At 42.9% G+C, this 26,458-nt stretch overlaps 1 protein-coding gene and 1 pseudogene across 1 annotated transcript in view; both read left to right on the top strand.

Annotated features, from left to right (window-relative positions):
• Positions 1-12,691, top strand: part of OVCH1 (ovochymase 1) — a 53,874-nt gene extending 41,183 nt beyond the window's left edge. Inside the window, exons 25-35 of the mRNA XM_077807512.1 lie at positions 291-430; positions 1,778-1,912; positions 3,108-3,143; positions 4,803-5,027; positions 6,035-6,208; positions 7,912-7,944; positions 8,235-8,460; positions 9,489-9,652; positions 10,877-10,975; positions 11,896-12,029; positions 12,266-12,691. Coding sequence (XP_077663638.1) covers positions 291-430; positions 1,778-1,912; positions 3,108-3,143; positions 4,803-5,027; positions 6,035-6,208; positions 7,912-7,944; positions 8,235-8,460; positions 9,489-9,652; positions 10,877-10,975; positions 11,896-12,029; positions 12,266-12,430 — 1,531 coding nt within the window. The 3' untranslated portion in view covers positions 12,431-12,691. The remainder of the gene's footprint in view (positions 1-290; positions 431-1,777; positions 1,913-3,107; positions 3,144-4,802; positions 5,028-6,034; positions 6,209-7,911; positions 7,945-8,234; positions 8,461-9,488; positions 9,653-10,876; positions 10,976-11,895; positions 12,030-12,265) is intronic.
• Positions 12,692-15,061: 2,370 nt separating this feature from the next.
• On the top strand, positions 15,062-20,332 carry LOC144273085 (TRPM8 channel-associated factor 2-like; annotated as a pseudogene).
• The last annotated feature ends 6,126 nt before the right edge of the window (positions 20,333-26,458 follow it).

Raw genomic sequence — 26,458 nt, 5'->3', positions numbered from 1 at the left:
CTGAATCAGTGTCATAATTTTATGTCCACTTTCATCAATTGGATGATAGTTTATTTTATTATTCATAATTTCTATACCAGAAATGGATTCAAACCAACATCCCACCCTGGATTAGAATCTCCACTTTGTTTTCTGGGGTTTGTTTGTTTGTTTTTTAAAACAGACTCAAATTCTTTTCTTTCCTTGTTCCTTCCACCCCATTTTAGTAACAATCCCTTGGAAATGTGAGCCAGTTGTAGGGTGCATGTGATTGGGTGTTAGAGTGTTTTGAATTTGTTCTTGCCCTGCAGCTGCCACTGGCGAATTGTAGCCCCGTTAAAATCCATCATTCGGCTTGATTTCCTGGCCTTCTGGACTGAAAAGACTCTGTCTGATTGCCATGGACAACTGATGGTGTACGAAGGATTTGGGCCAAGCAAGGAGTTGATAGGTGAGAGACTTGCTTGTGGTGCTGCTGAGAGTGGAAGAGGGAAACTCTTCCAGTTTTCTTAGCAGACCACTGGTCAATTTGCCACATGAAAAGAAGAATTCCAACTTTGTTTCTGTTAATACTGACTTTAGGGGAGTGTCTTCTACTAATTCATCGTCATTTCCATTTCTAGGAACCACTTCTGTAGCTCTGTTGTAGAGATGGGATTGGTTGATTGTTTCACTGTTCACGATAAATTTGCCTTAGAGGCAGGTGTCAGTCACCAAATTGTTGGCCATTCAATATCTTGGGAAAAAATGCACATTCGCATGTGGAATGCTTCCTATGATGCTTCTCTCAACAATGCTGTGCATGACAGTAAGAAAGTGACAGTTGAACTGGAAATAAATTGCAGCAGATACTATTATGGGGCCCTCAAGGAATTTCTACTAATTTCTACTAACTAAAAAACAGTTCTAGCCTTCAGGGCACTGAATTGGCTCATTCTCCAATGAACGTGATGCCCTGTGATCAATCCATTGGTCTCCACATAAAAATGCGTCTTATATGAAAACTGTTAAACAACAAAATAACTTCCAAAGAGACTGTTCCCTCCCTTGTGTGTAACCCTAACAGTCCAAACATTTAAATGGAAGAATAACTAAAATCTCATTAGCGCCATAGCATGACCGGTGTGTAAGATTATAGGATCGGTTAATTTTCAGCCATCAGAGATGTCTGTCTGAAAGCACTATCTTCCCCAACCCAACCACCGTTCCCTAAAGCTTTTAATGGTTACAGCAGGTGTGTTTTTACCTCTTGGTTTGTTTTAGTCAAAGGGCACTTTCTCTGTTGTGAGAAGGGCACTCTTTTTTGTTTATAAGAAGCGTGTACAATAACATTTGGAATTCTGCTCTATGTTAGCACTACACTACAAACATAGGTCGATGTAACTACGTCACTCAGGAGTGTAGATTTTCCACACCCCCTGAATGACATAGGTTATACCAACCTAACCCCCAGTGTAACCACACTGTGTCAATGGGAGGGCTTCTTGGGGAGGCGGAGTACCTATGTCAACAGGAGGAGGTTTCCTGTTGGCATAGGTAGTGTCTCCACTAAAGCTGCACCAGGGCAGCTGCAGCTCTGTAAGTGTAAACAAGCCCCTCAGCCTGTTAATCAGAGTAGAATGAACTCAAGGTGGCTCAACAGGCTGAGGTTTCATTTCTCACTGATACATGAGGTATTTATAAAGGTATAGTTTAAGGCTTCATTTTTCTGAGATGCGGTATAACCGGTCTGGGTAAAATACAATAGCCTAGCATTGTGCCTTTCATGGTTACCAGTTGGAATCCTATTACCTGGCAGGTAACTTCTGTGGGGAAATTTCACTCTATCCTTTAAAGTCTGATGGTCCAGTGGTGATGCTGACCTTCACATCCAGTGTTGAAGTGGCTACAGAAGGGTTTGTTCTGACCTACTCTTTCCATGATCTACAACCTGGTAAGTTGGTTGCAGATTTGGTTTTCAGTGAGGAGTGGGAGCGGAGTATAAAAGAAGGTTATGCAAAATGTAAGAGAAAAATACATAGCAGGAGAGTCTCGTGACCATTTATAAAAAGAAAACAAAACTAAAGAAGCAGCTTTTTAATAAATCTTCATACAATATCTGGAAGATGTAAAACAGTACAGTAGAGAGAGGCTTATCCTATCTCCTCCAGAGAGGAGGCTTATTGAGCATCAGAAGTCTGGTTCCAGCCCAGTCTCTGCTATTTACTAGGTATTCAAGCAATTCACCAAACTTCTGCATTTTCTCTTCCTATCTGTGAAATGAAGGTCACTAATTAACAGCCTAACCAATGTACTGTATCTTCCGGTGACCCCACCCATTCTGCTCTGCATAAATTACTAACTCCTATCACCATCCCTACTTGTTGACTTCTTTCATGACCATTCTTTTCCTTTCCCTCTCTCCTTATGCACTGAACTCCCTCCCTGAACTAGTATGCAAGTCTGCTTTACTCCTTCAAACACCTCCCCCACACCTCAAGACTCACTTCTGCTGCACCTACAAGAATAACTAGCTAACTAATACAACAGTTAAGGTTGGCTAGTTTTTGAAAATGATAGATAAAAAAAATTGACTTTTTTTCTTCATCACTCATCACCTTTCTCTTGTAGCCCTGGATTGGAAGCCCTTTGGGGCAGGGACTGTCATCCTTGTGAGGATAACACCTAGCACACTGGATGCTACTGTCCTACTACGAAATAACTTTTGATACCCTGGGATCAAAGACATAGATATGAAAAATTATTGCTTTGTCCCTTAGGATACTTCTCTTTTTCATGAAAGCAAATCACTTTGTGATCACAACAACCTAATCCATCAATTTCCCCCCGCCCCCTTTTGTTATGCCACATAACAAAACAAGCAGAATGTTTTGTCCATGTAAAAGGTCTATCCAATATAAGCATACTGTCAGTTCTGGTAAATGAGTTTTACTATTATGTATGTGGAGACCATACAGATCTTACTGTAAATATAGGGAAAACTACCTGACACACTGTGTCAGAATATGGTTCTTAATGCCTAATCACTCAAGAGTCCTTGTCTACCCATTGAGGCATTCAGAATCCCTAGTTTATTTGTATGGTGAGTTTAACCTTTAACAGTGAGTATGGTAACTCTCTCATTTTAGGTTCTGCTTTAGGAAAATTGAAAGCTGCTGAAAAAGGTAAGATCAGTTCTAGCTCTCTATGCCAGCCATGCAGGGAGGGAAGATGCAAACAATCAAACCAAAAATAGCTTTTCTAAATGTCTCCTGGATTTTGGTTGTGGGAGGGGCTCTGCTATGGCTAACTTCAATACCAGAACGTAGCCAGTAATATAGCCATCTTAGTGCCTTAACAACTGCCCTTCATTCAGTCTGGGTGGTACGTCCACAGTTCTGTTTCTTTAATATTAGCTGGCTGCTGCTTTGTTTCTGTTCCTGCATTGTGAGCTGCCACACAGGACCAGAGACGTGTTGGTAGCTGGAACATAAAGGAATTCTTAGCTAATCTCAAAGCCAGCCTCAGCTCCCTCAGATTTTGAGTGATGGGAAAGGAACTCTGTCTGCTTTTCCCCCTTTGCCCTTGCATCCTGGAGTTCTAGCTAAACTGGGTAGGCTGTCATGCCATATGTGACACATCTGGGAGAAGAAGCATACTTTTTTTAAAGCTTGAAAATGTGAACCCTAGTGTGACATCCAGTTTTTCTAGACCCTTCCCTATGTCATTCCCAATAGCCTGCAGTTCTTCCTCTCTCACTGCCCCACCAAATGTACCCAGCTCCATGCCACACCTTAGTCTTAATCTAAATGTGTGTGATGCCCAATTACTAGTGGTGAAGTAACTGAAAATGACTGTCGTTTCACAACCTACATAAATGAAACTTACAAGCAAAAGGACTTTGGAGAAGCCTGGAGTAAATAAAGAGTAAAATTTATTTTACGAATAAGTAAATTTCAGCCCTGCAGCCTGCTCTACTCTACTAAATAAAACGGAGGAAATACATCCATTGGTTTCAATGGGCTTAGCCCAAGGATGTTTTTCCAGGTATGAATCTAGTCTAATTAGAAATGTTACTCTGTGGCTGAACTGTACTGGTTGTAGGATCTCAGATAGCTTGGCCTTTGGCTCTTCCCAGAGTTCAACACACTTCCCAAATGATGAGTCCCTTTTCCTTCTTCTAGAACAGCTCTCCTATTTTAAATATACCTGTTAAGGGCACTATAACAAGCTGTGCAGAGAACTACGTTTGCTGTGCAGGTAGAAGTTAGTATCAACAGGAGCTTTGTTCAAGCAGAAACCAATAGAATTTAAGTTTCACTCATAAGTCTGCTTGCTTTTGTTGTTAGAAAATCCTAGGGGATCAAGATTTTTCCAAAGCTGAGTGAAAAATTTTGGATGAAACTTTTTCACACCCCTTCCCCTCCAGCGTGGGGGGGAGGAGGGGAAATAAAAAAGCAGATTCAGGTTGACTGAGGCCTTTTGCAAACTTGTATAGAACTAACTGAATTGTTTCAGTGGAAGTGGGGGAGTTGAAAAAATCAAAGCATTTTGTTACGACTATTGAAAATGACTTCATTATGAATTTTAGTTCAATTTTTGCTTTTGAAATGCTAAACTCAAAAAAGAAAGTGGTTTTTCCTTTTGGGTCTAACAAAATGCTTCCTTTGACTAAAAAAAAAAATCACTCTCCCCATCTCCCAGTTATGCCAGTGATCAAAAAAAGAATCCGTTGTTTGTACAGCTCTAGCATTTTCAGACCATTTGTAATGAATGTTCGAGAAGACAGATTCCTGTCAGGGCAAAATCTCAACCTCTGAAACGCTCTCATTTTTCTCTTTAAGGGTGTCCAATCTTGGATCTAATTCCAGTTGGATCAGCTGAGATAACATCTCCTAATTACCCCAACACTTATCCCAACATGCTGAACTGCACTTGGACAGTTTATTCCACTTCAGGAAATAGATTGAGAGCTGTGATCAGAGACTTGGTAACAGAAAATGCAAGAGACTGCATTTGGGACTCTTTGAGCATCTATGATGGTCCAAATAACTCTTCAGGACTGCTCGGTGTGTTGATCTCTCTCTCTCTCTCTCTCTCCTGCCTTGTCTCAGGGAAGTTCCCCAACATATGATGTGGGGACAATCTCTCTATGTGGGGAATGAAACAAGGTGAGGGAGAGGGAAATATGAGTTACTGTAGGTTTTCCAAAGGTAATGAGTGCTTCTGGAATTGTTCTACAGTTCCTACTGGGCGGGGACTAGGATGGACCCTGAAGAAATCTGAACTCTGTCTTCTCTCTAGAACTATTTATGGGTGTAACAGTAAGAGGGAGCTGCTGTCTCACTATCTTTCTGTTTCCATTGTTCCTTTGCTCAGTCTTGTGTATCTTATGACCTGCTGCACTACATTCTATATGTGCATCTGATCTAATATGCCGTTCATGGACAGATACTATTCCTTTATGTTTTGAATAGTGAAGGTAGTCTTACTGTTTTGGCATAAACAGAGTAGGATTGTTTTAGAATGTAAGTCTCCTTTTCTTGAGTATGGCTCTTCTTTTTTCTTTTTCTTCTGCAGCTTTGACAGAGGACCCTTAGAGGCTGAAGCTGTTAGTTTGATGATTAAGGAAGTACTATGTCTTGTGAAACACAACTATATGGAGGACTTTGTCAAAGCTTTTCCTCAGACAGTTTACTAACAAACTGCCCAGAGCATCTCATAACTGAATATTCTTGGGAGGAGAAAAATATTTTCACCCTCTTCAGGAAGGATATTAAAATACTCCTGTACTTAAAGTATTATCCCGACATACTGTAGCACTAGACTTATCCTGGAGCACTCAGACATTGAATAACTTTGGGCAAATCATTTAAGATCCTAGCAGAGCTAGCAAAAGAACTGTAATTGGACTCCTACCCCGGGAGTCTCCATTGTCATTATAATGTTTTGACATATCTAATTGGCCTGGGTTTTATTTTCAAAAATGTGGCTGCCCTAGGAATAAGTTTAGCACAATTTGACAGACAAATTTGCTTTGTCACTGTGTAAGTGCTCACTTCTTCATAATTTGCAGCTAGTTTATGTGGCCAAAAGAAGTCTCTTAGCCTGTTATCAAGCAGCAGCTACCTGACTCTACATTTCAAGACGGACAGGTCTGTGGGGAACAGAGGCTTTAAAATTCTGTTTGAAGAGGTGAATCGGTGGCCAGCACAGAAGAGTAGAAGTGGCATAGAACTTGAAAGCAAATGTAAGTAATGCTGTAGGGCTTTCTCTCTCCCAGTCCAAATAGCCTTCTTGTATCTAAATAGTAGTAGAGGTCTCCAGGAAGGGAAACTTGAATGTATACAAGTCTGCTGAGGTGACCTGTCTCCTGAAGGAATTGTCCTACACTCAGCTGAGGATGCCATGATGGCCAATTTTCATTCTCAGCTATGGACTTGGCTGTTAGTTGTACTACTAGAGGTATGTTGCTGAGGTGTTGATTTTCCGGTCCCTGCATAATTCCAGTCATGAGTGGATCAAATAGCAATATTCTTACTGAATTAATGTACAAGGCTGAACACTGGATCTTAGCTTAGTGGAGGGAGAATGTGGTTAACATACCTGTCAAGGTTCCTTCCCCACTCTCTGAACTCTAGGGTACAGATGTGGGGACCTGCATGAAAACCTCCTAAGCTTACTTTTACCAGCTTAGGTTAAAACTTCCACAAGGTACAAACTATTTTACCCTTGGACTTCCACTGCCACCACCAAACGTTTATCTGGGTTTATTTTATTAGGAAAGCGTTGTTTGGAAATGTCTTTCCCCCCAAAATCCTCCCAATCCTTGCACCCCACTTCCTGTGGAAGGCTTGGTTTACAAAAAAAATCCTCACCAATTTGCATAGGTGACCACAGACCCAAACCCGTGGATCTTAAGAACAATGAGAAAAGCATTCAGGTCTTACAAGAAGAATTTTAATAGAAGAAACAGTAAAAAAAGAAGTAACAATAAAAAGAATCACCTCTGTAAAATCAGAATGGTAAATACCTTACAGGATAATTAGATTCAAAACATAGAGAATCCCTCTAGGCAAAAGCTTAAGTTACAAAAAGACACGCAGACAGGAATATCCATTCTATTCAGCACAGCTTAATTTCTCAGCCATTTAAAGAAATGATAATCTAACGCATATCTAGCTAGATTTACTTACTAAGTTCTAAGACTCCATTCCTGTTCTGTCCCCGGCAAAAGCATCACACAGACTCTCTCTCCCTCCCTCCAGCTTTTTAAAGTATCTTGTCTCCTCATTGGTCATTTTGGTCAGGTGCCAGCGAGGTTATCCTAGCTTCTTAACTCTTTACAGGTGAAAGGATTTTTCCTCTGGCCAGGAGGGATTTTAAAGGTGTTTACCCTTCCTTTTATATTTATGACAATACTTAATTTTACTTTTTTTTATAGTCCTGACCACCGCACCAAAAGCTTAACTGAAAGAATGGTTCTCTAGATGCTGATTGCACTCACAGGAAACCAATAAACTCTTCCATGTCTGCTCATGTCTCTTTGACAAGAGCTCATCCAACAATTCTTACTAAAGGGATGTGGCTTCTCCTGTGGCTCTGGAGGCAGGCCAGAGGTGTCTGTCACAAGGCCGTGTGACCCAAAGGCTAGTTCCATAGATGCTGGAACTGGGGATGCAGCAGCACCCTCTCGCTTGAAGTGGTTTCCATCATATACAGGGTTTACAGTTTTGTTCAATGGCTTTCAGCACCTCCTCTATAAAAATGCTTCCAGAACTACTGACCTGTGGAATGTTCCAGAATATCTTCCATAGAGATCCAAAAAGAGGCTCTGATGCACTAGGTCCATTACTGTTCTTGATGATTTCCTCCACTACACTTGCAGTGCCAATGAAAACAGCTTGACCAGGAATTTTTTAATTGACTGTTGTTCCCTTAAATTTCTCACAGGTCCACCTACTAAGTTAACAGCTTCTGAGGAAAGTAAATATTGTTCATTTAAGGTTTCAACTATCTCTTCTCTCTCACACCAGCCCCTCCCACAGTAAACACCTATTAGAAAATTAATGGTGTGGGAAGCAGATGATTCACCCAGTTTTTCAGGCTCTCCCCCCTTAATCCCACCAGATGTACTTGGGGATCTTGGTACTCTTGATAGGGTGTTTCTTCTGTTTGAGCACGTCTGATATTTCACTGTCTGGATTATTATGCATGTTTAGCTTTGTCAAGCTATGACCAGTAAAATATAACTAACAAAATGAAACCAATTCCAGACAAATGTGGCACTCCAGTGGTGGATCCATTCCCAGTGGACAAGTCTGAGAGGAATGTGAAAGCAGCCGGAGAAGAGCCAGGCAAGCCAAGGGTGGTCGGTGGCAGACCAGCACCTCAAATGTCCTGGCCCTGGCTGGTTAGTCTACAGTACAAGAATGAGCACTTCTGCGGAGGCTCTCTGGTTGCTGAGAAGTGGGTCCTAACAGCTGGACACTGTAACTTCAGGTGGGCAAGGTCTTTAACCCTTACAACAATACCACAGTGGCGCATGCTAGCCTGCCGACATTGGCAGCCTCTAAATCATTGTTGCTCCCTGACAAGTAAAACCACTTCATACTACTTCTTGCTTCACAACTGTCCCAGAAGTGTGTGTTTACCTCCTCTTCCTCCCTGTTGCTACAGCCCTTTTTGTACATTCCCCTTCCTCCTCCTCAACACATACAATTTCCAGGGATCTTCCATCAGGGCATGTGGTGGATACTAAGGTTTAATTCATCTTGGGTACTGGGTGAGCAGTGTAATCACTCCCATTATCAGTGAAAATCTCCTCCTAAAATAACTTCTACTGGCACTAATAGGTCTCTCCACAAGTTTGCTTTTCCACATATAATAGTATGGCTAGCCTAGTGTGGTGCCTCGACCAGCCCAAGCCAAAGAGTTAATTATTACACTACATGTGAGGGTTAACTTAACTTGATGTGTGCCTTGGGATCTCTTCACTATTCAGTGGTGGTGAGACTGTGGCAGTTGCACCAGAATCTCATTTAAAGCATTGAGCTGAATTGTCTGCCATGACTCCGTAACAGAGAGAGATGCAGAATGATTCTTGGAAAGGTTTGGCACACTTGTGTGGCCTGAATATTTGTGTCAGTGTAGACTTCAGCAAAACTAGACTCCAATTTCTGCTATAGTGATTAGTGTCACTAAGACTGAGTTTCGAGAATACTGGGCTGCCTTGTTTAAAAGTACACATGGACAGTAGTGCAAACATTTTGGAAATTGAAAGTTGATCTCTCCTTTTTTTTTTTTTTTTTTTTTTTTTTTACAATATGGTAACTTCTGATTGTTTTGGGTGGAATTTTCAAATAGCATAAATCCCATTGAAAACCAGTCAGATTTGTGCTTCAAAGTCACATAGGTGCTTTTGAAAATCTCATCCATTATCTTAAGTAGAATTTTATGCCCGTTTTGTATATGGAGGTTTTGTTTTCTTAATTGAACTGAAAATGTGTGTTCTGTTTTTCCTTGCCCAGTGCTCAGACAGACAGGATAGTTCTGGGGAAAACTTATTTGCTGCCAAACATAAAAGGCAACAACCCTGTCCTTGTGAAAGCTGTGCACACACACTATAACTTCAGTGGATTTCCTTCTAGCAATGATCTCACTCTCTTGGAACTGGAGAAACCCATCAAACTAGGTACTATCTGGAGTCCAGTTTTTGTATTACAACTCTAGTGTGTCGAAGTATGTGGTGCGGGATTGGCATGCTCCATTGAGAAGGTTCTGATCCAAGACATGCTGTCTGATTAAATATATGTAATATAACTCTGTTATCTTCAATAGACATTAGGACACCACTACTATCTATATGAGCTCATGGGGAGCCTGATCCAAAGCCCAGGGAAGTCAGTGGAAAGACTCCTGTATTTAAAATAGTACTTAAAATTCTAAATTTAGAAGAACCAAGAATAAGTACATAGTTTCCATTGTGGGGCCCTTCCTTTTTCTCATTGCATAAAGATTTGTATGTATAACTCTCTGGCACTGACAGGCACCTTTCTTTTGAAGCAAAGTATCTTGTTTGACAAAGCAAGTTAGCAGTGTTCAGAATTTAAAGGAATAGTGTGTGTTTACCACTCTACCAAATATCCTCTTAGCTGTGTAGAGATAGTCAGAGAATATCCATCCATGGTTAACCTGGGATTTAATTCATGAGTAGGGATGTTTGTTCCAAAAAATACTAATGTCACAGCTTGTTCAACAACGTATTGGTGGAATAGAAATGTGGTGTAAACAGAGTTAGTGCCCACTAATTCTGAACTTAGAGTGAGTGAACCGCGGACCCTGCTGTACACCCTCTTCGTGTGCTGTTGCTAATGCAGATCAAACTCCTCTTTCCCTCAATCCATTGAATCATTGTGTAGTTAGGGGGAGACTGGTCCACTGGTGAAAGTTTTTTTTGTGACTTGCTTGCGTGACAGGGTTAATTGTCACCGACTTAGGAGTGTGCACTTGCTTGAGTTCTGCAGGAAGCCTAATTAAAAGTCTCCAACTTGGTTTCTCTGTCACAGTGTTTCAGAAGTCTCCCTCCCTCCAACTCCTTTATCAGACCAAAGTAAAGTAATGTCAGCCATCTTGTGGTATGGTCACTGGGCAGAGAAATATCGTGAGACACTCACATTTCATGTAATTGTGACCTTTTAAAATGGTTCTTTCAGGCCTTCAGACAGTCCGGGGGAGGGGAGGGGGGGGAAATCTAACTAGAGCCCATATGGTTCTCTGATTTGTTTCATGGAGTAATGAGTTGTTTGGTTTGGGGAGAAGTGGTGACTAGGAGAAAGGGGGTTAGAAAAACTGGAGATCGGTTAAATAAAAAAAAGGGAAGGTATACCAAATACTGACCTGATTCTCTTCTACTCAGGAGACTCTATAGCAATAATTTGCTTACCAGATAGAGATGAGGAAATAAGCATTGATGCAAGATGCTTAACAGCAGGATGGGGAGCAACAGAATCGGGCAGTAAGTACATGTTACTTTTCTAATACTAAAGAAAACCCTGAAGTCCAGAGCCCTGTGAGAGCTTAGTTGCTTGTTGCCTTCAACTCAGTTCATTTTTTGTTTCCAATATTGTCCACATTGTTTCTAAACAGGAAAGAAGGCATAGTGACTGTCCCAGAAACCTCCCCCTGTTAAAACATAGGGTAGAGAAAGGGTAACAACAAACTTGAATGTGGTGAGACAATTCTCATGGTATCTAGATGCCTCTGATCTCCTTGACCCTTGTCATTTGGTATTTTGGTGGTGTTAGATGATCTCCACTTGGGGGTGGAGGAGCTGGTGTTAAACCCCTAATTGTTCTTGAATGATAGTACAAGAGGACCAGGAAAGTTGTTTGTTTTTTTGTGGGGGGTTCTCCCCTGACTTTTTCCTGGCAAGGGTTTATTAACATACTCTCGGTGTTCTGTTGGCTCACTGCATGCATGTGTAACTGTGCTACAGGAGGGTGGAGCTTTGTCCTCATTCAATGGCTGGTCCCTATAGTGCTTCCAGTGAATGGACTTAGTTCATGATTTAGCACAGCTGACCCTCAGCTATAATTTTAGCTCTTGGGATCCAGGGTTCAAACCCAGCTGATGACACCGGTGCAGTGAGTTATACCTGTCTGTGTGAGTGGAGGGGAATTCTTGTTCTCTGAAGACACACATGGAATCTCATTCCATGCAATGTGTCAAATGTGCATATGAAATGATGCAAGGTTCTAAAATTATGTGTAAATGGAAATAATTTCTGCAATAGTAATCCCCAAATTGTAGTGTCAAGAGATGCCTGGCCTGGCTGAAAAGGTTAGAGGATAACTAACATAGTACATGTCTTAAATATGTAACCTCTTGTCATCCTGCCTCAATGGCACGTCTCTATGCATCCTTTGTTTTCACTAGAGGATGAATACTCCATCAGGCTGCAGCAGACAAATATACCTCTCCTCTCCAACGAGGCCTGTGTGAGCTACTGGGGACAGGATATTAAAAATACCAACATTTGTGGTGGAGCTGCTGGAGCAACTGCTTGCTCGGTATGTACTTGGAGTGGTGGATATGAATACTTGCTTTCCAGGCTACTACTGGTGGCAAAAATGTAGCTTACCTAATGGGCTCCTGGGCACTGTGGTGATACCACTAATATCGTTGAAGGTCAGAGTTTGAAACAGGACCCTGGTAACTCAGCTGATCTAAATATTTGTGATCTGATTAAAAAACCCTCTTTACTCTCTAATAGCAGCAAGTAACTTTTTTTCCCCCCTTTTTACAGGGAGATTCTGGAGGGCCACTGATATGCATGAAAAATGGGTATTATAAGCTGATCGGCATTGTGAGCTGGGGCAGTGATAATTGCCATCCAGCGTCACCAACGGTTTATACCCGAATTTCTGCCTACAGGGACTGGATTTCTTCAGTCACTAATGGAAAAGTGTGATTGCTGAACTGAACTTTTAATTCTCCCTTTTTAAATGGGGAGGAATGTGTGAAATATGCACGGTAAAAATACCCAAGAAATATGGCAGCATCTGTCACATACCCTGATTTTTCTTTAAACATCTGAAGTGACTGTACTAATGCTCAGTCTCAGCTGTCTTCTTCGAATGGCAAATCCAACACACTGGCAACTCTAGCACGAAAAATCCGTTTCCCAATAGGTGTATGTACATGGATACACATCTCTCCGTACATGGTTAGCATTGCCATTATTAGGGCCAAATTCTCTGCTGGTCTAAATTAGTGCAGTTCTTCTGAAGTCAATAGTGCTGCATTAATGTACAAACAACATGTGTGTGTTTTTTAAATATATATATTTAGCCTGGCAATGTTCAGCTGCTGTGCCCTTGACCACTGACAGAACTTTTTAGATCCACTATTCCCAAAAGCATAATACAGACCAGCTGGTCAGATTCAGTTCAGGATCGCCACTGTACTTAATACCCTGCACTTAGATAGTCTTGTTGAAACCAAGTGCCTTGTCTGGTAGAAGTAAAAGGGGAGATAATGAAGAAATATCTTGACCAGCTGTTACAGGGTAAAGGTGCCAAGAAAAGGAGGGAAAAGCACAGACATGTAAGCTGAGTGACCATGTCCCTTCCCAGTCTTTATTATTCATGGGAAGATGATGATGTAAATGAAAACATTGTAGAAGGTAACCGTCAACCACCCAATGAGGAACCGGAATTAGAACAAGAGTGTGGTGTATCTCCCACTGCTACTAGTCTTGTCCCCCATGACCTCACGTTTCAGTGACCATTCTGGGCATGCTGGGTGGTGCATGGTTGGTCTGGCAATTGGAGGAAATCAGCTGTCAGCAGTTGTAACAGGATGTGAGGTGCAGCTCTATGGCTGTTTGTTTATTTATTTTTAAAATTCTTCAAGGTGTAAGGGGATGGGGTGGATCTGTCCAATTTACCAGGAAGTTTATGCTCCTCTCACACACCCTTTATATAGGGGAGGGCTCCAGGGTGACTAAGAAAGAATTACCTTGGCAGGAAAGGATCTGTGAGGGAAGAGGATCCTGAGATCTCTTTTTTTTAAAAAAAAAAAAAAAAAAGCTACCCCTTTCCCCCATTCTCTTTTAAAGGTGGGGATGACTAGTTGGAAGAAATTACTGCAGCTAGATAGCATCAAGACGCTTCATTTAGCTAACAGGCTTTTGTTTCTTTATCGAGAAATCTGTTCCTTGCTTTGTTAGTTTCATGAATTCCTGTTCTTGCATCAAACTTACATCTTCAGAGTTTTTTCTGTGCATGCTTCTTGTCTCTTATAGCACTGTGTGGGGTCACGAAGATGCACTAAGTGCTCATCCTGTCAGATGCTTCCAGCCATGCCATACATGCAGCCCTCCCACAGCACTAAAAATAAGTATTAAAAACTACTACAGCCGCAAAGAGTGGCGTGGGAGTAGGACACACCTAAGCCTTTGTCCGACTGCTATCTGTACTGCCAAGGCCGAACATTTAAAAAAACATGAGTCAGACCCTCTCAAAATTATGAGATTAGCTTAAAAAAAATACATTTAGGGCTATTTATTTACTTTGTGGTTTTTAGGATTCATGTTTTTAGCCCTTGTAGTTAGGGAGAAAAGATCGGGGGGAAAAATTTTCCCCAACAAAAGCTGAGATTCTCACAGTCACATGACTCTGGGGCATTAAGAAAAACACCAAATAGGAGACTATCTCTAAAATCATGAGTAGACCATATTGTGTGCTCAGACACTACTAGAAGTCCTCTGTCTGTAGAGGCAGCTGCCATTTTTGGGACAAAAGGTGAGACAAGGTGTTATGGAAGAAAAATGCCCTGTTCACATGCTTTCCTAGAGATTTGACTTTTCTGTTCTGATTTCTTGTTTTCCCTTCACCTACAATTAAAGTAATTTAGACAAACTACATGGTTGCTTTGTGTATATCAAAATAACACTGAATTTCAGAAGTTTCAGGGACAGAATTCTGAATGACTGATTTAGATTGATGCTTACTGATTCTGAAGTCAGATCACCTGCTTCCAGATTCCAAAACATACTTGGAGAGCTTGTAATTCCGACAAGGAGTCAATAAAGGACAGCAGCTTACACTCCTGTTTGCACAAAATTTTCAGATTCAAGAGACCTAGTGTTAATCACTTCTACTGGAAGGGTGGGGATTTAATTTTTCTTTCACTTTGGCCTATGACCTGCTCCTTGGATCATAAGCTCATGTGACTTTACAAAAATCCTTCTGAATATTTTCAGTAGCTATGAGGTAAGCCAGCTGTCCTTGGCCAGTGCTGAGCTGAGATGCCTTCTTGGCTGTTATCAGTAGCTGCAGTTTGAGGAAACAGAAATACCTAACCATACTAGGTGTCTTAAGTAGTCTCTCACCAAATAGCTGTTTTTCTCCTGAAGAAAGTAAATAGGAACAACTGGAAGTGACCTACTATATATTCAAGGTTCCTGCTCAATATTCAGGATCCTAGACCTATTCCTTTTATTGTTCCAGGTGGCTTGCTGTGAATTTGTAGTTATTTATTTTTATCTGTATTTCTTACAGGAAATACTTTTTTTTAAAAGACTCAGAATAATTAAAAGAACACTGTATAGACCTAAAAATAACAAATCAATATGTTTCTGAAACAAATTACTTGGAAAATAATTTATTCTCTTCCTTACTAGCCAGGACCTGAGTTCAGGACTCTAGATTTCCCCTACTATAGCTGGTGATGTTACATCTAAAGGAAAGGTAAGGAAGACACACAAATGATCTGATCTTCAGAGATGTTGAGCACGCACCACAATCATTGAATTGAGTGGGATTATTTGTGAGTAACTTTTGGCCAGAAAAGAAGCTAGTGTGCTGAATTGGAAGTTGACATAGGAGCGGGAGGCCAGGAGAGAACCCTCTTCTGTTTGTGAAAATAGTAAGTTCTTGGATGAAAGGTTTGGTTTGGTGTCTGTATGTAAGACTGTGTGTGTGTGTGTGTGTGTGTATATATGTATATGCATACACACCCATTTCCTCCTTTGTTAACTATATTAAATACACAGCGAAGTTTAGAGCAGAATTGAAACCTATTCTCTCTGTACAACCTCTTTTGAATGCAGCTGAAAAACAAGGAATTTTATCTGAAGAAATACTGCAGCCTTACTGATGATTTCTCTCTTCCAAACCTGCTTGCTGCAGTTTTAATGCTTCGTCATTTCTCACCCTTTTAAACAATGCAGTTTTTCACCAAGGCTATGCTTTTCCTGTTACGTTGGGGGTAAAAATTTCCAAAACTTTCCTATAACTTTGGAGCTTACACCCTATTTTCAAATGTGACTTTAAATGATGTAGGAGCAGAAGTCGCTTCTTAAAATGGGAAGTAAGCTCCAAAGTTGCTTACATGCTTTTGGATACTTTTATCCTTCCTGTACTGGACAATCGCTTTTAAAATTAGCTGCTGCTGTCTGATAGGACTTTGCTGTGGAAGATTTTATAGGGGCTTGGTAACAATTCCTGAATCTACAGGGTGTAAACCATATTCCTTGAAAGCATAGCAAAAACGTACTGCTGATTAGCAGGTCTTCCATTTCATTCAGTACCCGATGTAGTATAAATATTAAGATATTTGTTTTGGTGGGGATTAACTGAAGCACTGGCTCTATCACTAGGTAAATACTAGCTCCTATTCAGGAGTGACTTAAACAATGGGCATTGACTGCACAACGTACAGTTCAGTGGAAAGTAACTTACATGTGTATGGAGTGGGTGCAAAATGTGACCACGGTGTAAGAGCAGAGAATTCTGACTTACACCCCAAATGTACTTTTAAAAACTGGAACTGTTAATTGACAGGCTGTTACGTTCTCGGTTAGTGGGATGAAGGTTTTGTGGGTATGTTTTACAAGTTTCTGAACTCTGTACCCAAATTCTATTCTAGCGGTTGTTCTCTATCTCCTCACTTTTCATAGCATTCTCTTGATATATTTTTTAATTTGATCTTGGGACTGTTTAAAATAATTGCTAATGGGTGAGCAATTTTGCTGGAGAAAAAGCATAAATACGGCCACATCATTTCTGAGATAAAACTCTCTGTCAGCTGCATTCAAAAGAGAAGTTGCACAGCCCTGAACTTGGCAAGTGTCTCTTAAAATATATATAATATGACTAGGAAGGGGGGGAATAGGTATATGCGCGTGTACATGCAAGGTCCATTCTGTATTTAAATATGAACTAATGGCTCATTTAGAGTTTTACATAAGCTACACAACACTCTGTCCTCCGATTCTATGCCCCAGTGCAGCATACGTTTGCCTTTAGTGCTGACTCTCCGGTACTGGTACACAGAGTTCAGGATTCAAGGGGATGATAGTGTGGTAGGCATTGCAGACAGTGAAGAGGCATGTTGGCTGTGATTTGTGGTTATAGCATTGTATCCTGGCCTGTGACACAGCCAGGCCACACCTGGAAAAGGAGGACCAGATCTTATGTGTGAATGTGTTTTTATTATGGTGTCTACTCTAGACAGAAAGAAGCCTCATATGGATCCTTCTGCTGTCTATGATTTGCTGGTGGCTGGTGTCCAGGCCTGGGACCTGACTGGTGACTGTGTTCCTTGTGAGCTGCTGCTCATCGGAGAGACCGCCTTCCCAGTGCTGGTGAACCCTCAGGGGCAGGTCCTGATCGCTACCTCGCAGTATGGGAAGGGCTGGATAGTGCTGGTAGCTCACAAGGGATACCTGGGGAAGACCAAGATGGCTCAGTTCCTTCAAAATGCTGTCACCTGGCTCAGTATCTTCCCCCCAAGCAGTGGTGGGGGGTCCACAACAACTTGAATCTCCATGAGAGAGCTCTCCGTAGGTCTGGCACTAGAATGCAGCCCTGCTCTGCAGTCACTTCCTCACTCGGCATTTATTGTACGGATGGCTATGATGATACACAGATGAGGGACCTAATCCAGTTTGTAAAGAAAGGTGGGAGGTTGCTCACTAGGTGTCAGGCTTGGCCTTGGGCCTATGAGCACAGCCCAGAGAGAGCGCTGTTCGGTTTCCCTGGAACCGTGTCACCCGTGCAGCTGTCATGTACTTCACAGTCAGATATGCTGAGACAGGGATCCTTGACGTCTCAGGAACGGTGTCAGTGATTCCTCTGATCACTCCATGAGTATCAGAACCATTCTACACATGTTTAAAGGTATCACTAAAAGTACTGTAAAATATTATGTAGCCTCTCCATAATGAAGGTGTCAGTCTGCTTCCATTATAAAGCTCTTTGTTAACATCCTTATAACTTCAAGATGGAAAATCTGTTTGGCCTGAAAAATACTGTACAGTCACTGAAGGCAATAAATAAATTTTTAAAAATTCCACAGTTTGAAGGAAATTGGTGAAAGTCTTTCTTAATAACAAGTCATCAAAAATTACCTCAATTTGAGTTTACTTTTCCCCTCTAGCTCAAAAATAGCTGGCTAGCGCCCCTTTAAAATTTTCCATAGTTAGTTCTCCTTAAAGATTCACCTGCTAGCTATATTTGGAAAAAAAATACATTGCAATTACACAATGTAGTTGTACATTTTTGATGGGATAATATAGGGGGTCCAGTCCTGCTCCCGCTGATTTTTGCTGTTGACTGCAATGAGAGTAAGATTGGGCAGCATGTGCCTTGTTTTCAGAGGACTTCTGAAAAACAGGCTCAAGATAGGTAGGCATGTGTGAGAGAGAGAACGAGCGAGCACAGTTGCAGTTTATTGCACATAAGGAACCTTCCACAGGTGGCGGTTAACAGATATTCTTATAGCACAAGTGCTAGAAACATTTTGTTTCTTGTCGCTGTAGGACCAGGGTTTGAGTTCAGACTCTGTGTGGTTTATTAATGGAGACATGATGGCCTCAACAGCCAAGCTTCTGCCTGAGGTCCCATTCTATGGGCTGGTCTTCACTACAGGGAGATTGACACTGCTGCAATCGATGCCACGGGCATCAATTTAGCAGGTCTAGTGAAGACCCACTAAATTTATGGCAGAGCGCTCTCTGCGGTGAAGAATTTAAAAAGTTCTCATGCTTGGAAAACCATATGTGATTATCTGCCATTGAAACAAGTGAAGACTAGAGACTAAGTGACTTGACAAAAGTTGCATAGGAAACTTGTGGCTGAAACAAAACTCATCTTTTCAGTTTTTTTGCAGTAGCATTGCAATTCACACTTCTGTGTTTGTGCTCCAAAAATATTTTTATAAAGATCACATTTTAAAACATGTAATTCTGGAAATATAACTCAGCCAATTTTACTGCTATGCTTCAAAGCAATGTGTTTTCAGATATCTGAAGAGCTGAATTGCTTAGTGAAAAGCATATCTCCTCACCTCTCTCATTCCTTTTATCTCTGCTACCACGTCAGTCATTTGCATCTCACCAACTGCTCCCCACATATGGCCATTTCATATAACAGAAGGTAAAGGGCAAGAATGAATGACATGTAACAGCCACATCATGATGATGCACAGTAAAGAGTTTAAAAAAAAAAAGCAGGCTTTGGTTTTTCATAAATGGGAAAAAAATAGACCAGATTTGCTGGGGGGAAAAGGAATGGATATTTTGGGTGGAATGAGAGAAGGGCCAGCTTGGTGCTGGGTGTGGCTAAGAAAGAGGAAGGATTTAGGTGCACGCTCTTTTCAAACATCTCCAGCAGAACTGAGGACTGCTCAGAAGGGCATTACCTTGTCAGGGCTGAACTGACAGGCTTAGGCAGCCAGGTGATTCTGATTGAAGGATATTTTGATCCTACTGTGGGCAGGGTGGGTGAACCAGACTCATGTCTCAGCTCAGATGATTCTATGCTAGTGTTGGCATTTCACCTGATGGCAACCTCTCTTGGTTTTGCAGACATGGGCTAGATCTCTGCAGGCACTTAAAGCTTCTCTTAAGAGGGGTGTGTCTGAGCTAAACGTAGTGATGGGTGGCGCACCCTCTCATTTGCTCGTCCATGGGGCTCTGGCCTTCCCTCTTGGCATGGATGGCTCCTACTGGTGTTTTCTTGCAGTGGCTCACTACATCCAGGGCCCCGTGGTAGTAGCTACGCATGAGAGCCAAACTTATGTGCTGCAGCTGATGCCATTCCTTCTCAATGCCATTATGTGACTAGGTGCTGGGAAGAAAGGGAGAATTAGCATCCACCCCAACCTAAAGAGCCTCCATGACCTGCTAACTCAGCAGAAGATGGTGTGCGAGATCTCAGCTCTGACTGACAATCTGAGCATTTACTGTTGCCAGTCCTAGAGTGACAAAGAGGCCAAGAAGATCCATGAGTTTGTGGCAGAGAGAGGGGGGCCTGCTGATTGGAGGTCAGGCTTATTGGTGGGCTTCCCAAAATAGTTACCAGAATGCTATCGCTGAATATCCTGGCAACAAAATCCTCAACCGGTTTGGAATCAGCATCTTGGGGCAATACATGGAGGTAGGTAAATACCCAGTATTACAACTGGCAGAGAAGCCACAATGTTACCACTTCTGCAGGGCGCGCTCTCAATTCCAGCAGCACCTAGCCAGGGCTGGCTCCAGAAACTGGGGCAGGACTGCATGGAATTCCTCCAAATCTCCATCAGCGGTGGCCCCACATATTCCTCCCTCCACAGTATCCTGTACACGACGCTGCACAGCAATGGGATCCCACCTGTGTGCAAGGAATGCAGAGTCCCAAACAGGCCCAAGGAGGCAGTGTTCCTGTGTCTGGCCACAGAGCTGTGCCAAACCCTGCCAGACTGTGCTAGGCTAACATCCTGTGAACTCCCCACTATCCCTCACATCACTGTGGAAGTCAACGGCATAAACCCAGGGGAAAGAAGCTCTCCATTCACTACCACCCACAGGTGGTATCCTCTGTAGAACATGCAAAAGAATAGCACTGCTTTCCATGAGCCTGATGAGACCACACCTAGAATATTGCTTGGTGTTCATAGAATCATACGTAAGGTTAAGATTTTGTCAGTTACTTTTAGTAAAAGTCAGGGACAGGTTGCAGGCAACAAACAAAAATTCACAGAAGCCTGTGACCTGTCTGTGACACTTAGAACTCCCCCCGCCCTTTTTTTTTTTTTTAACTTCTGAGGGTGGGGACTAACCACTCAGCCCCCTACTGCCTGTGATGGCTGCTGACAGCTGTGGGGACTGCAGCAGCGGCTCAGAGCTCCAGGGCTGAAGCAGCAAAGGTCACGGAGATCTGTGACTTTCACAGAATCCGTGACATCCATGACAAAATCTTGTCCTTAACCATAAGTTCAATATACAATGGCTATTGGGTTAGGTGTCGTCCATTTTCTTCCGTCCATCCCTTTCAGAAGCCAGGGTAAACTTTCCCCTACAATCCTGTAGGGGAAATACATTTCTAAGAAGTGCCAATTGCTTGAGTCATTTAGTATTGGACTGGGAAAAGCAATGGAGAACAGGACTAAGACGTGCCCCTGTGGTGATATGCAAGCACAGCATTGAAGATCCGGAGATGTCTGTCTCTCTCTCTGGGGTGGCCTCATTTACATCATAGTGCCAAAGGGCAGCCAGTTGGGTAACGTGCCTATCACTGTGAAAGGGGTTATGCGGGCTCCTTTCTTCAGGCTTGGTAAGTACATGGATAAATGCACTGCACGTCTTTCACTAGACAATGTTGCTACAGCTCCTGATTTTGAAGACCTAAACAAAAGCAGACCTCTAAGTATCAGTGACTCCACTTGGAACAGTTCTCAGTCAGCTGTTCAATGCTTGCAAGTGCTTTTTTCCCTCATCTTTCACCTTTGCTGCCACCAAGTGGCAGCATCATGTTTCTCATTTAACATTAATATTAATTTTGGGGAAGCATAGTCTATATTTTTCCTCGTCCTTTGTGTGTTACTTTCAGTCTTGTTCTTTTTCAGTCAGAGAATGAAAAATTTGAAAGCAAACAGAGTAGAGAAAGAAGTGGGAATATTTTGATAGCTGAAGGTGCTTCCTGTACATCTTTAGGAAGAGGATAAAGGAGGGTATGTCTACACTGGCAGAGTTACAGCGCTGGCAGGTCCAGTGCCACTCAGAGCGCTGAAGGGAAACCGCTTTTGTGTGTTCACTGTCAGCTACCTGCGCAATAGCATGTTCACATTTGCAGCAGCATTCAGAGTGGTGCACTCTGGGCAGCTATCCCACAGAGCATCTCTTCCTCATCAGCCGCTAAGAGTTGTGGGAAGGCGAAGGGGGTCGTGGGGCATCCTGGGTCCTGTCCCAATGCCCCATGATGCATTGCTTCACATCCCAGCAATCCCTGTGCTTCTGTCCGCATTTGGCGCCATCTTTCAGCAGTTTGTGTACTGCGCGCTCTGCCTCTTCAGTCTGCAGGAATGGATCCCGCACTGTTGACCAATATGCTGCTAGCTCATGACTAACACATCACAAGTGGCAGTGGAGTTATTCCTTAAACCACAAAGGCAAGAGGAGTGCGACACTGATCTTGATATGCGTAGTAGCTTCGACATGAGATTGCTTGTGGCATTCACGGAGGTGCTGACCACAATAAAACGCTGCTTTTGGGCTCGGGAAACAAGCACTGAGTGGTGGGATCACAGCGTGATGCACGTCTGGGATGATGAGCCGTGGCTGCAGAACTTTCGGATGAGACAAGCCACATTCATGGGACTGTGTGGTGAGCTCACCCCAGCCCTGTGGCTTAAGGACACGAGAAAGAGAGCTGCCCTGACATTGGAGAAGCGCGTAGCGATTGCGCTGTGGAAGCTGGCTACTCCAGACTGCTACAGATCACTCGCTAACCAGTTCAAAGTGGGAAAGTCGACCATTGGACTCATGTTGATGGAAGTGTGCAGGGCCATTAATCACATCCTACTCTGAAAGACCATGACTTTGGGCAACATGCATGACACTGTGGATGGCTTTGCACAAATGGGCTTCCCTAACTGCAGAGGGGCGATAGATGGCATGCATATTCCAATTCTGGGACCGGACCACCTAGCCACCGAGTACGTTAATAGAAAGGGGTATTTCTCAATGGTTCTCCAGGCACTTTTTGGATCACCGTGAGCACTTCATGGACATTGACACAGGCTGGTCCGGAAAGGTGCATGATGCACGCATCTTTCGGAACACTGGCCTGTTCAGGAAGCTGTAAGGAGGGACTTTCTTCCCGGACCAGCCGATCACTGTAGGGAAAGTTGAAATGCCTGTTGTGAGCCTGGGAGACCCTGCCTACTCCTTAATGCCATGGCTTATGAAGCCATACACTGGGTACCTTGACAGCAGCAAGGAGCGGTTCAACAACAGGCTGAGCAAGTGCTGAATGACAGTTGAGTGTGCTTTTGGCCATTTAAAAGCCCACTGGTGCTGTCTATATGGGAGGCTGGACCTGGCCGATCACAATATTCCTATGCTTATAGCCGTGTGCTGGTTGCTCCATAATATTTGTGAAGGAAAGGGTGAAAGCTTCACTCAGGGCTGGACTGCTGAGGCTCAGTGCCTGGGGGCTGTTTGAACAGCCAGAGTCCAGGTCTATTAGAGAGGTGCAGCCTGGGGTCATAAGGATCAGGGATGCCTTGAGGCAGCAATTTGAAGCTGAAAGCCACTAATATTTGTTGCTATGCTCAAGAGTGCAGTGCTTATAATGCTAGGAGGTGACTGTGATTGGTGCAGATGATGCACTATGACGGTGTAAGAAAACTGCCTGTTCCTTTGCAGGGCTTTGTTTGCTTTCAATCAAAACAATTACTTTATTAAAAAACAACAACCGGAGGGGAGAGACAAAAAAACACATTAGCACTCCCATTGATGTGGACAGGAGCCATGTGTGCATGGAAAGTGTATTTAAGGCCTTATCTACACTCGACAATTAAGTTGACCTACGTTAGGTCGACATACCACCACCCTAGTAATTACTGTGTTTTTTCATGTTCACACTGCCCTTCTGCCACTGATGTGCATCCTCACCAGGAGCACTTGCACCAACTTAAGTAGGGCAGCGTAGGGGGCTGAGAGCCCAGGTTCTCAGTGCCAGGAGCCGGGCTCCCCCTTGAGATCTCTGGGCCGTGCTGATGGGCGATATAAGTAATGCAGTGTCTACACAGACACTGCATGCACTAACTACATCAACCTAAGTGCTTCACCTCTCATGGAGGTGGCGTTATTAGGTCAGTGTAGTGGGGAACTTATAGCGGTGGCAGCAACGCTGTAGTGTAGACACTTACTTATTTAAACTACAATATAATGGATGGAGAATGGGAGTGGGGAGCATTAGAGGAAATCCTCACCCCCCCCCATCTAATAATAATGTAGGTAGGATTGACCCTTTACTTCTAATTATTTAGTCAACAAATATATACAGGCATGTTATCAGTGTTACATCATAGGCAACTGAAGAACAAGTGAGGGTTGGGGACTCGGACTCATACTTTATACTGCCTCTGACCATCCCCAGAAAGGTCAGTAGCAAACAGTTCATGGAGCACATTTTGATAGGAAATGTTTTCAGTCCAAAAATTTGGACCATTTCTCATCACTAAAGCACCATAAGCATTTATAAGGCCATACTGTCCTTTACAATAACGCTCCTTTACACCACTCTGGCAAGGTAAAGGAGCCTTAAAATTTTTACATCTGTTTTATACTCCTGGGGGAATTCACTAAGAACAAAGGGAACAATTCACTTAGCAGGCAGGCTGCTACAGTCTCCTCTGCCTGAGGGAACAGAGCCTGCCCTGTGCCTACCTCCTCAGAAACACCCCAAAACCCTGCCCCTCCATGCTGAGCGTGCCACAACAGCGAGCATAAGAGGGACAGAATGTATGTGTGTCTCTCTCATATGCCTACCACACCATCAGGCAGTGATTTATGTCTCTACTAGCTGCCCTAGGTGCCCAAACCGACCTGTCTGCGCTGCCGGGGAGTGGGCGCATGACCACTCTTGTGGCTTCCCTTTGCTTCCCTGTCAGAAGTCATTTTTCTGCAGGTAAGCAAAGAAATCTGCAGGGGCCATGAATTCTGCGCACATGCAGTAATGCAGAATTCCCCCAGGAGTAATAATGGGATTCTGTGGGAAGGGGGAAGGGATTGCTTCCCACATGGCTACACTGATTTCCACTCCACCCCTCTTTCAACACTTTGAGTCATGGAATGCCCAGCTGAGCGCTCCATTCAGTAAATTCATTGGTCTAGCAACAGGTGGAAAAGCAGAGACCTCGCCCAACTGAGTACTGAACTTCAGCTAGATGAGAATCCGTCCACTGTATGGCTTATTTATTATGGGCCTAAGGCCATTTAGAGGATGCTATAGTCACATATATTTGAGCAACTCTGACACATTGTTTAATAGAAGGCAATGGTGGCACACACACACCAATCAGCACATTAAAATATGCAAGCTAAAGTGTGTTTCCACTCTGGAAGGTGACTCATTTGAAAATGGAACCTTCTTACTTCACATATGTACTGCTAGAGCATATCTATTCACTTTGGTGAGAAAACTGTTCACTCCTGTTAGTTCTGCAGAACCAATCTAGCTAAGAGAACACTAGCTGTTTCCTATACTTCCTTGTGCATCATAAATAGAATGGTTTGACTCGCTTACACACACAGAAATCCACTGAAAACAATGGTGTTGCACAGATGTTAGTGGGGGCCTAGTTCAGTCTGCAAAGCCTTTATTACTGCTGATATGCAAACAGTTAAGAACCCAGGTGTGTCCCAGATCTCAGGCTGAATTTTCAGGGCTGGCTTTTGAAATAAACCTCATCTTAGTTGTAAACTGAGCATGCCTGATTTGGAAACTTGTGAGTCACATGAACTACAGAGACCCAAGATACCATTTTGAGAGTCACTTTTCAGAGTAGAACAATTTTCAAGGTCCCTCCTGATCATTTAAGTCTGAACACTGAAGCATATTTTCAATAGCTTTCCCCCCAAGATGACAGTTACCAAAGAACTAGGTACATTAATGTTCATGAGGTGTAAGTGTAAGCTTGATCATGAATGTTCAGGAGGTGGGATGAGGTGCAATGTCTTTGGTTAACCTTAATTTAGGGGCATAGGCTACAGCTTTAATGCTCCTCCTTGTTGCTCCCTAGCTGCAGGAAGCCCTTGGCTGGGAACCCTTCATTCAGCTCTTCTGAGACTACCAGAAAATGTCTAACATCCCAATGGACAACCCTTCCAAGATGAACCTATGGGCAGAGAAGTTTTCTCAGCAAGTGACGAAGAATTTGGCCCCTTTCTTTAGGACATGGGGTGGCCTATTAAGGTGGAAGTTTCCAAGAAACTGGAATCTCTGCCCAACTGGGATAAGAACCCAATGAAAAAGATGATGACTTAGTCATGAGAAATATTAGCTGTAATGTTCTAAAGATCTTTGAGAGTTTTATGTCTCCTATAATATAGGAATATTATAAATATAATACTGTATTAGACTCTCCAGGGTGTAAATGTATTATCCGTTTCAGACTTAGATACTGTAGTGATGGGTATGGTTTATAAGGACCTAGAGAGAGAGAGAGAGGTACTTCCTGGATCTGCTTTCTTGGTCATGTGAGACAAATATCTGTCGTGCACCTGAATTTTCTTCTGAATATGCTGATTCCTTTCTCTTTAAGGAAGAAAACCCAGGTCATCATGGTGGCATTTAGTGACTGGCCTGAACTGGGGATTGTACACACCTTCAGTAGGTACAATCCTCGCTCCCAGCTTCCTGATGTATGGTGAGCATATATATGGGGAAATTGAGGGGACACCTCCATCAGGGCTCCAGTGCATGGTTACATGTTTGTCCTGGAAACAGGACACATGTGCAAACAGGGTAACCCCTTTGCATTTTTATGGAAGGAAACCCATTGCATGTACATGACTCCTGCACCAGAGATAAGAGACTGGAAAGAAACAGTGAGAGAGGGATAGGGTTGTGGCTGAGACCAGGTCCGCTTGAGAGAGGGACAGCAGTAGTGTTGGCTCTGTGACTGCATTTGGGTGGGAGGGGGACTGGAAGAAAGTTATGGG

This window comes from Eretmochelys imbricata, chromosome 1 (assembly GCF_965152235.1).
Source record: "Eretmochelys imbricata isolate rEreImb1 chromosome 1, rEreImb1.hap1, whole genome shotgun sequence".
Lineage (NCBI taxonomy): Eukaryota > Metazoa > Chordata > Testudines > Cheloniidae > Eretmochelys > Eretmochelys imbricata.
Note: the sequence above shows the minus strand (reverse complement) of the source record. Positions and strands in the feature narration are given on the sequence as shown.